The sequence below is a fragment of the Dendropsophus ebraccatus genome, chromosome 3, assembly GCF_027789765.1.
Source record: "Dendropsophus ebraccatus isolate aDenEbr1 chromosome 3, aDenEbr1.pat, whole genome shotgun sequence".
Classification (NCBI taxonomy): Eukaryota; Metazoa; Chordata; class Amphibia; order Anura; family Hylidae; genus Dendropsophus; species Dendropsophus ebraccatus.
In genome coordinates, this window is record NC_091456.1 from 87,061,417 (window position 1) to 87,073,143 (window position 11,727).

General features: G+C 42.1%; 1 protein-coding gene across 1 annotated transcript in view; it reads right to left on the reverse strand.

The window, feature by feature from the left end:
• Window positions 1–1,309: 1,309 nt before the first annotated feature.
• Window positions 1,310–11,727, reverse strand: part of INIP (INTS3 and NABP interacting protein) — a 10,934-nt gene continuing 516 nt past the window's right edge. The window contains exons 2-5 of the mRNA XM_069963498.1: window positions 10,799–10,887; window positions 10,178–10,280; window positions 8,173–8,262; window positions 1,310–1,673 (exon numbers count right to left, since the gene is read on the reverse strand). Coding sequence (XP_069819599.1) covers window positions 1,583–1,673; window positions 8,173–8,262; window positions 10,178–10,280; window positions 10,799–10,887 — 373 coding nt within the window. The 3' untranslated portion in view covers window positions 1,310–1,582. The remainder of the gene's footprint in view (window positions 1,674–8,172; window positions 8,263–10,177; window positions 10,281–10,798; window positions 10,888–11,727) is intronic.

Below are 11,727 nucleotides of genomic sequence, written 5' to 3' on the forward strand. Positions count from 1 at the left end.
GCCGGCCCCCACCTCCTATGAAGCGCGCTCCGCTCCGGAGCGCGCTTCATAGCGGGAATAACACCCATGACGTAAGGTTACGTCATGGGTCGTCTGGGGACAGACTTCCATGACGTAACCCTACGTCCAGGGTCGTCTAGGGGTTAAATACTACATGAAGGCAAAGAGAGGGCTTAAAAGGGGTTGTCCGGTAATTAAACACTTCTTATATGTTTCTGTCCTCACATAAAACATAAACATCTTATCTTTACCTCTCCAGGCTCCCCAGTGTCCTCCTGCAGCGTCTCCAGGTCCCTTCTGACAGAAGTTTGTCTCAGCAGTGACAAAATGTGGCAAATGGCAAATGGAAATTGGCAATTGTATGTTGGAGAGACTATCCAACCTATAAAAGACAAGTTTTGTAAACATAAATCGACAATCAAATGTGGTAACTGGCTACTACCCATACCTTAACATTTTAGAGAAGCTTGCCATACATTATGCAGCTGCGTTTCCAAGTGATTGAAAAGGTGACTGTACCAAGGAGAGGCGGCAATATTAAGAAACTATTACGCCGCAGGGAAGCGTTTTGGATCCATACCCTCCAAACAATAGAACCAATGGGTCTCAATAGAGACTATGATTTGTCCACACTCACTTAAGGCTTATTTATATAAATAACTTTTTATGTAATATATATGTGATTTTTTATCTAATTTATGCTTTGCTTTTTTTCTAGATTTGCCTTACTGAAAATAATGAAACATTGGTAGGTTGATACATGGGATACTAATCCCACCACTTGAGTTTATGTTTTGAGTATATGTAATACTAATATCTCTGTTATCGTTATTATTTTTGTTGTTATTGGGTTTCTTGTAATTGGCTTACTGTATTATATAGTCTATACGTTAGCTGTACGTTTAGCAGTGTAGTGCATGATATTATATACTGTTTCCATGACCACGAGGGCCGACTCGCATGATGTCCAGCTGAGTGCTAATTCACGCCTACTATGACGACGGAGAAGGGAGCGCTGTGTCTCATTCACATATCCGTAGTGCAAGTTTAAGGTTGCAGTTACTTTATAACTCCTTTCAGACAAAACAAATGTAATCGCTGACAATCTTTATTTGTAGAAAACTCATTGAAAATGATTATGTCTGTGCTGTTATGGAGTAAAAAGATAAAAGTCACTAAAGGTAATGAAAAGTTTAAAATTGAAAAAGTTAATTTTTATTATTATTACAGACAAAAAGTTGTGTTACATTAGCCTTTAGGGTACAAACACACACAGCAGATACGCAGCAGATTTGATACTGTGTCAGTTATTTAGATCTAATCTGCTGCGTATCGCAGCAGTAAATACGCAGCGTATATGCCGTGTGTGTTTGTACCCCAAGTCTACATTTTTGCTTATTGTATGTCTGTGGTAAATTATTGAATGATGACTGGTAGGGACACCTTCCTGCATTAAAAAATCATAAAAGTAGAAAAAAAAACCATAATACATATTTACATAAGTTATACAGAGCTTGTAGACAGTTCAATCAAGAGCAGCTTCAGCTATGGTCTCTTGAAATTTCAAAGTGTACAATATTACTCAGCTTCCAGACGTGGGATAACAGGAAGAATCAGATTCCCAAAGCAGAGTCTTGAGTAATGAAGTATCCAGTGGAGTGTGCATGTGCATGCTGCAGAGAGAACATACATTAGCTGCAATAACTGTAAGAAATTATTTGCAGATACATTAGGGAGCTCCAAAAAGTTTTAAAATCTAAAAGAAAAATCCTGGCCATCATTATAAAACTTGTAGCATGTAACAGCAATCAGCTAATAACTTAAAGGAATCTACAGGACATCCCAATCTGCTGATAGAGCCTAATAGGTGACCTTACACAGAGCCACATTGTATGTCCATTATCATACTTTGATGCGCCATTTTCTGCCAATTCTGCCGCTTTTATGTTTTTAATAGGTATATGCATCTCAATATGCCGATGAGGCTGCTTGTTGCACGGGCGAGGGTGTGTGGTGGTGGTGGGGGAAATATTTGGCGGCTTGGTTGGCAGTACTTTACCCCTCAGTGAACAGATTTTGGCTTTGGCTGCCATGGCAACCCAACCCAAAGTAACCAAATCCTCCAGAGGCATCTGTGGGATTATTGCTTTTAGTTGGGGGCCCAGAAACTTTGGCTGATGGCTGCCCTGACCATTCATTCAGAAAAGCGAGCGGCAGCCATATCGGTGCATCGGGGCCAAAGTACTTATTTCATAAAAGCAGAGCACCAGAGTGCCACAATAAACATACAATGTGACTCTTTGTAAGGTCCCCTATTAGCAGGTTAGGATACCACAACCTGCTGATTTATTAACATGGGTAATGCAAAAAAGGGCCTGGGGTGATTTTTTAATGTGAACAATTATTCTAGAATCTATGAATTTGCCATTAAACTATTAAAGGGCTATCCAGGATTACAAAAAATAGTATTAGTCTTACCGGTAAGACGTTTTCTCCGAAACCTTCACGACGGCACCACAGGAGTTAACTCATGCCCTAGGGACAGGAAAAGCACAAACACGAGAGGTTAAAGCCCCTCCCCTTCCTGCTAGCACCAGTGCATTATAACAATTTCTGAGCACCACGTGAGTATTATATTCAACAATACAATATAGGGAGGGATGTTGGTGCCGTTGTGAAGGTTTCGGAGAAAACGTCTTACCGGTAAGACTAATACTATTTTCTCTCCTCACCTTCACGACGGCACCACAGGAGAAATACCAACAATTTCCCCTAGGGCGGGGCCACAGCCTGAAGACCTTTCTTACCAAACCAGGTCTTCACTGAGCTGAAACTGCCAACCACAATGCATGGCAATAGTAGACCAGGTGATAGCTCTGCAATCTGATCTAAAGATGTGTAAGCCTTCTCCGCCCAAGAAGTGAACGCAGCCCTAAATGAAAGGGCCTTGATCAATAAAGGTAAAGGTAAGTCCTATACCTATGCTTCCATACAGCATTCCGGATTCCACCAGCTAGAAATTGCTGGAAATCTCTTCAGTATATTCTTCCTCTGGAATTGAATGAAGATTAATCCAGGTGTTACAGGATTCCAGGAACTATATTACAGTTTCCCTACGGTCCAGGAATAAAACTTCCATCCTTAATCATCTTTGGAGTTGATACAGAATGATCATAAGACCAAGAAAGATGAAACTACCACGGAAACAAATCGGGATCAGTGTGACACTATTCTGTCTCTCTGGAAAGACAGTAAGAGTCACGGATAATCAGTGTGCGGGTCTCCGATTCGTCTTATCTAAGATTATGGTCACAGGATGGCTGTCTTGTAGAACAGGAACTTGAGACTGTACTCCAAATAGGTTTGGAAGGAAGACGATTAAGGTCTTCAAGTACAAAGTTAAAACCCAAGGGAAATGTGGATTAAAAGTAGGATTCCTGTTTAAAAGCGTTCATCATAAGTTCTAAACACATCTATGATTCATGATAATATAATGATAAATAGCAGATATACGATATAATGATAAATAACAGATGATATATGATATAAATGAGTAATAGCAGATGATATATGATAAATAGCAGATGATATATCATATAACAATAAATAGCGGATAAGGTTGCAACATGCACCTAAGTGGCCGACTTGAGACCTTCTGATATATCCTAGAAGAGAATGGCCTCATTTTCCTAGACTGTAGGAATTACAGCCTCAGAGAGGCCTCTGCTCCTAAACAGACTCAGGATTCAGGTCGACATCTTGAGTCTTGACAGATCCGGACGGAACTGGTCCCTGAAGAAGTAGAAGGCAAAGGCTCAAATCCAAAGGTTGAAGAGCCCAGAGGCTCCAGGACCAGTCTTCGTACAAGGCCTGACTACCTTCTTACAGCCATTTCCACTGTTTTGGCTCTTTTCCTGTAGTGTCCCAGGAAAGAGCCAAAAGATAAAGGATTGTATATAAGACTGAAAATCAAGGCTGTTCAAGTACATCCACCGCCACTGGAACATCGCTTGGAAAGAACTTCTATACCTCCTTGTTCTGATAAATCTGCGAACAAATCAGAGGCAGACCCAATTGAGGGATAAAATCTGGACCTTCCTCCTTGAGACACCCTTCACTCATGAAAATGTATGGACTGCTAAGATAAACCATGTGAATTGTAAGATATGTGGCTGTTGGGGATAAATATGTCGCTCCCCTAGGTGAAGATCCAATCTGAATGGACTGAAGTGGATTCTGCTCTGCACTATCCTGGTGTCTCAGATGTGCCACAGTGGTACTGTTGTCCAATAAAATGTGAATTGTTAGATTCCAGATATTATTCGCCTGCTGTAAGACACCCGACTGCCTGCAGCTCTTTAGGCCTGAAGACCTTGATGCTGTCCTTGGGTATTATCTTAGGAAGAGGGATACAAAGATAACCCCATCTTCAAGTAAGCCATGTAGGCCAACATATAGAGAGCACCAGACCTGTGGAAAAAAGGATACCTGTGCCTGATTCAGAATGACAAGTCTATTAGTTTATTACAGTAAGAATCTAGAATGAGTCTGATTCTAAGGTGTCACTGAGTAATAAGTAGTCATGGATTCCAAATGGACATAGTCCTCAAGTGTACCAGGCCTCCCTGGGAACAGTCTAGTCTTCTCCACCAGAGATACCCAATCTGAGGGGAGAGAGGACATTATTACCTAGGAATCCGGAGGATCCCCAAATATATTTTGGGTGTCTGGGTTGAGATCCGATTACTGATTGTTTTATCGGACACCCCCAGGAATAAAGATCATCACTGGCTGTCGTTATTTTCTGAACAGCTTCTATGTGGAATCTGTCAAAAGAAGAAAACTCACCAGACCGGCAGAATATTTATCCCAAACTGATGAAGGTAGGGAATCAACTTCCCCATAAACTAAAGAAGATGCAAAAGGGCTGATGAATCCCGAAGGAGAGAGCACTGCATTGATAATGCTGGACACAACTGCCCATGCAAACTACTACTAAAGACAAGAGTTGAAACATAGTAGAAGCATCTCTTTAAGTCGATTAACGCCCTCATAGCATCCTATAGATTAAGTTGAGTAGTAGACTACATGGATTCCATCTTGAATCCTCTGTATCAGATAAATTTTGATGGGTTCCAGGTTTATACTAAGCCTGTATGTTCCGTTCAGTTACTAAATAAGGAAGCTGAAAAGTGCCCCTTCTCTAACTCTGGCACTAGGACAGAGGTCACGACACAGGGCTTTATCAGCTTCTAGACCCTGTAGAAGAGTCCTGATTAAAGGAGCTAAGAAGGTAGGTGGACTAGGAAACATTTGGGGGAGAAGATGACTATATTGAAGTCCTGGAGAATAACGTCCAGGATCCAGCTGACTTGGGTGACACACATCCAAGCCTCCTGAACTCCAGAATCTCCCCCACCTCCAGGATAGTGACCTGGTGTAGTCCTAAGAGGCCTTGGGAGAGGTCAATAGACATCCCTCCTATAATGCTCCTGAATTCTATGATGCTACATTGAACCCATACTTCTTAACTACTGAAGGTCTATTAGAACAGAAGAATTTCCCAGATACTATAAAAGGGCAACTGAAGACCTTGCATAGAATGGGATTGTCAGATCCTTTGTCAGATTTTTTTTTTTTTTTGTGACTAATGGCAGAAAAGGTAGAACCCAATTCCTGGCAACCATATGGACCATCACTGCTGAGGAATCAGCCAAGAAGGCTCAGGAATCGCCACAAAGAAAAGACATCAATAATGTGTTCCCGAGGGAACCTATATATATATTTATTTATTTTGATGGTCGACTCTAAATGATTCCCATATGTACTGCACAAGAACACATGTAGCAGTAACATCTCTCACAAGAGAAAAGTAACAGTCTATAAGACTTGTACAAATCCTCCTGGCCTCAGTTGAAGAGCCTACAAATGGCAAGGTGATTGCTAGTAACTCTAACCACCTGGGTGTCTAAATCCCATTCTTCCCAGGTTTTGTTAATCATCAGTGATGAGGCCTGAAAGGTCTGCTGAATAGGAACTAGCTTCCACATGCTAACCCCAGCAAACAACTCATCTCCAATAGATCACCCCTCTTGTGTATCCTCCATCCCAGTGGAAGTCTGACAGAGAGAAGGTAAGATCAAATGGCAAAATATATTCCCTAGACTCTGCGTATCAATCTGATAGAGCAGAGAAGCCTAGAGATAAATTACTGGATTCAAATAGTTGAATCAGATAATGTACAAGATTCAAGCCTAGAAGCAAAAGGACAGGGCCTGTGACTCCTAGATTTTAACAGGTAACTCTGGTACGCTGAAAGCTGCTAAAGCCATAAGAAGGTATAGCAATAGGTGTAGCAGCTGCCATATCAATCTTCATTATCTGACCGACCAGATAGGAAGGAAGATGAGGAGAGAAAACAGCGCAGAGGATGACAGTTACATTAGGTTATGCAAGTGTTTAACAGGTGAAATGCAACATCTGATTGGCCAGATCTTCCATCCATTTAAACATCCTCTATAAATAGGATGTTTTATGTTCTTGTTAATAAAGGAGAGAGGCCCGCATAGTAACAGGTAAATCTCCTAAGAGGAAAAGCTCCTTCTCGCAAAATAAAGCTAGGAGCAAAACCTTATCCATACATACATAAGTATATATATCACAGTCCTAAGCACCAAGGTGAATACAGCACGCTGGTGCCCACACAGAGTAATTATATATCACCCTGAAAGGTATAGGGAAGAAGAGAGGGAGATAGAAAACTAGGACAGTCAGAACTATACAAGCTGACCCCTAGCACTCTCCCCCAAGTGTAGCAGACTTTAGTTGGCATACTTACCACCGGCAGCGGCAGAGGAGGCTTGTCTGCAGCAGGATTCCTCATAGGTGATGCAGTGGATCAGACCTCAGAAGACTGATGACACACAACTCTGCAGATTTTCCAAACTTGCCGCCCGCGTCCTCGGAAGACCAGGAGTTCTGTCTCTACCGGCACATGGCGTCAGCGTGCTCCCCCCACTGAAGGCACTGCTGAAAGACTAGGCCTCAGGCCTGACCTCCGCCGAACGCCCGTACATTGCGGCCGAAGTAGGCCGCAAACGCCGACCACTAGGCCACATCGCCTGCCACAGCACGACCAGTCCCGGGACGCGCGTATACAAAGGAGAGGTCCAGAGGTTGCAGCAACGGAAACTCTCTGCGCGCCCCCGCCACATCAGGGATGGCGCGAGGAGAACCAGCGGGCCATCCCTTACCCAGATCCGAAGATCAGCCAGCCGCCTCCATGGGAAGGAAGGAGGTTAAACCCGATCGATCCCTGCTGGTAAGGGGAAATAAATCTTCAAACAGGGGGATCTTCTCATCTTCACCATGGATCCCCCACCTCTCGTGCCTGCCCTACAGGGACAGGAAAAGCACTGGTGCTAGCAGGAAGGGGACAGGCTTTTAACCTCTCGTGTTTGTGCTTTTCCTGTCCCTAGGGCATGAGTTAACTCCTGTGGTGCCGTCGTGAAGGTGAGGAGAGAAACATAGTTTCTTTCTTCCAAAAACAGCATCACACCAGTCCTTAGGTTGTTTTTGGTAGTTTAGGGTAGTTTCACACACAGTGGATTTCACGCTACGGGTTTGCAGCAAAATCCGCTGTGAATCCTGGTATAGTGAAGTTAAATGGGTCACATACCCGCAGTGGAATTTTCATTCCGCTGCCGGTATGTAACCCGGCCCCTTTAATACTGCATCAGCAGCATGTGAGGCTCCAGTCTGTCCCCATCAGCCAATCAGTGCTGCCTGTGCACTGATTGGCTGATGGGGACCAACGGGAGCCTCACATGCAGCCGCGCCGCCGAGCAGGTAATGTATGCTCCGGGCATGGGCTGCTGGGGTTAAAGGGGCTGGGTCACGTACTGGCAGGGAATGAATACTCCGCTGCAGGTATGTGACCCATTAAACTTCACTGTACCAGGATTCGCAGCGGATTTCGCTGCAAACTCGCAGTGTAAAATCCGCTGCAAATCCGGAACGTGTGAAGCTACACTTACCCCTCGAAGTCGATAAACTGAGCTGCAAAACCACACAGAATCATCACAAAGTGATGCTGTTTCTTGAAGAAAGCAGCTCCCACCTCATGTTACACAAACATTCCTGCCTGATATAGCTTTTCACCTTAAAACATACCTGAAGTGCAGCTTTTTGTTGGCAGCTATATGTTGCTGTTCTGCATGGTCACGAAAATCCTTGTTAACATTTGGCCTTGCGAGAGCTATACTGTAAGAAGATACAAGAAATAGAAAAAAATATTTAGCACTATATAATAAAGCTTTATCTACCCATTCTCTAAATGTAGATTCAATAAGAAAAATCTTGCTATTTTTCAATACTAGCATAAAGCTATGCTAAGTCTATGGTGCTGGGTCTTGCACTGAAGACACAAGCTTTGGAGACACAACAGGAAGCTCTTCTTATAAAGTACAGCTGTATGTGGTGGGGAATATGGGCACTCAGAAACCTATTCTGACATGCCAAATTCAAGGTGGAAGTGTATTAGAAAATGTTCCCCAACACTGGAGGTACACTTAAGTCTTATGAGGTGTAGTGTTCATGGATCACACTTGCTTTTCCAACACATCTTAAAAACACATTACACAGATGCTCAATTAGACTGGGATATGGGAAATGTGAAGGAGGCCAAGTCAACAAGAAGCATGCTTGGGGCGGCTGCAGCACGGGAGGAAGCTGGCCGGAGCCCTTAGATGTAATCCGTGTATAGGGGGTGCATTTGCAGCAAGGAGGGAGCTGACGCTGTCATCTGTCATCACTAGAGATGAGCGAACCTGGAGCATGCTCAAGTCGATCCGAACCCGAACTTTCGGCATTTGATTAGCGGTGGCTGCTGAAGTTGGATAAAGCCCTAAGGCTATGTGGAAAACATGGATATAGTCATTGGCTGTATCCATGTTTTCCAGACAACCTTAGAGCTTCATCCAAGTTCAGGAGCCCCAGCTAATCCAATACTGTTAAACCAATAACGTTCAAGTTCGGATCGACTCGAACCCGATTCGCTCGTCTCTAGTCATCACATTAGGAGGTAATCCACGTCTTGGAAGGGGGGGGGCAGGACAGAGTGGCTTCAGTTTAACTCATTTTTTGCATGGAGAGGGAATGAGTTATCAGTGATACCTTAAAATTCTTAGAACAGGTAATTACAATATGGAGCTATGGTGCGCTATTAACACTGCAAAAAAAGATTAAGGCTATGTTCACACATGGCATTTATTTAGCAATAATTATGTGTTTCAGCGACAAGCAGCAAAAATAGCACTATTTCACCATGATCGTACAATTCGTGGTAAATAGCGTCAAAACTGGGGCAAAAATGCAATAACACTAATTAAACACCATGTGTGAACATAGCCTTAAAGAGAACCTATCTACTAATCTGACTGTCCCTATTATAAAAGTTTCTCTCTCCTTAAGTCTATTTATGAAGATACAGACTGCCTTTGCAGCCTCTATCTTTTACTTTACCTAATCCTCTGTTCAGGTGCAGTAAGGTCGGGTGCCGCCATCTTGATGACGTCAGTTGTGTTCCAGCAGTGCATTTTCATCGTCGTCGTCATCAAGATGGCGCGCCCAGCCTTACCGCACCTGTACAGAAGATTAGTTAACGCATAAGATACAGACTGCAAAGACAGTCTGTATCTTCATAAATAGACTTGCAGTCTGTATCTTATACTTTACCTAATCCTCTGTATCGGTGCAGTAAGTAGGCCTCGCATCGCCATCTTGATGACAGACTGCAAAGGCAGTCTGTATCTTCATGAATAGATAAGACCAGGAACACTAGATAATACACAGCGATCTTGCGCTGTATAGCACAAAATCACTGTGTATTGACGGAGCGGCAGGCAAAGGATCATGGGACCCTATTCCACTCCTCTGCATGACGGGAGTTTCCTGTCTCTCGCCAACTCTTTTGAAAGAAACGGCGCAAGACGGTGAAGGAAAGTGAATTAAAAACGTGGCCACAAAATTTTATAATATTTACAAATATTATAAAAAAAAAAAGATTTCAATTAAATAAATTTAAAAAATAAAATAAAGTCGGCCGCGATTGGTTCTCTTTAAGTCTTGACAACAACAAACAGCAGTGATCCTAGCTATGTCAGGCGCATTTTCTTACCTTGCCCCTGGATTGTTTGTTGAAGACTGATTCTGCAGAAGCAACTTTCTCTTCTCCTTGTCTAGTTCTGCCAAAATAGCAACTCTATTCTTGCTCGCAAAACCTATGAAAGAAAGAATATGGCTATGAAATATATAAGAATTTAGGATGAGCCATTTAATAACCTGAGAGCATCACTCAGAGGATTGCAGTCATTTGTACTAACATTTGACATCACTGCAAATGACAGTAGCACTTTAACTGAAATAGGAGACAAAGCAACACAAAATGACCCACACACAATAAAGGGAATAAATTATATATATATATATATATATATATATATAAATATATATTTTTTTTTTAAATCTATTTTGTCTAGTAACTGAATTAAACTGTTACCCACAATAAAAAAATTATGAATATCTTTATTAAAATGCATTTTTTTCCTCTGGCGTTAATGAGGAGAAACTGTGTTCATGAAACATGCCCCTAAACCATTGCACTGTGTATGTTTATGCCCCAGATAATGCTTTCAAGCACATAGCTACAAGGCAGGGAGGGTGGTAAAAAGGTGTCATTAATAAAAGAAAAAACCCTTTCCCATATTGGCTTCAGTAAACAAATGAGTTTTAAACAAACTTTTCTTTGTAGGGATTTCATCAGATATGATTAGTGAAAATATGTTTTCTCCCCCCATGGATTCTTCAAGGAAGAGCAGTGGTGGTTGCCTTTAAAGGACAAGAGATTAGTGTCAACTAAGAAAGGTCTCTGGCTGTCAGCTAATAGTATAGTCATTGATTTCTGGCAATTTTAGTGCTATCAGGATATCTGTTTGTATCCCTTTATATCTTAGACTGCGCTACATCAAATGCTAAACTCTTATTTTTAGAGTCCCAAACCTGAAGTAAACACATTAAATGTCAACTACTTCCCCATACTATTATCCTTTTGTTTACCTGGATTATTTATAGCAAACCCTGCTGAATCGGTGCTCTAATGGAAACTAGATTCAAGAGCTGTGCGCTCTTAACAGTATTTACCGCCAAGTGCTACACAACATTACGGTAACAGCCATAGAAATTTTTCAATGACATTGGTCTGACACAGAGCTCACATTGAGTGACTCATATCATTGACCTTTTGTCTGTTTGTATAATATTCTTGCAAAAAAAGAGCCTTTACATGGTTGTATACAACTGTCTACGTCCCTTCAAATTAGTAATTTTCATAACTTTTGTTGGGCAATAAAATATCTTTATTATTATTTTGCCCGGACTTCCCCTTTAATTAGGAAGGCAGTTTAAGAACCGAGCAGTGTCTTTCCATAGGAAATAATGTTAATGTGTTTAATTAGTTCCAGCACAAATAATTACCTACAGTACCCATGTATTACATTGATAAGTGTAAGAATCCCTACAGTACAGGACAGAAGAGCATTAGGCTATGTTCACACAATGTAAGAGACAGTCCGGGTCACAGAACAGCTGGTCTCTTAAGATATCTGTGCGCGCCAACATCAGAACTCCCCACAACACTATGTAGCGAGCAGCCAAGCGGAATCACCTAAA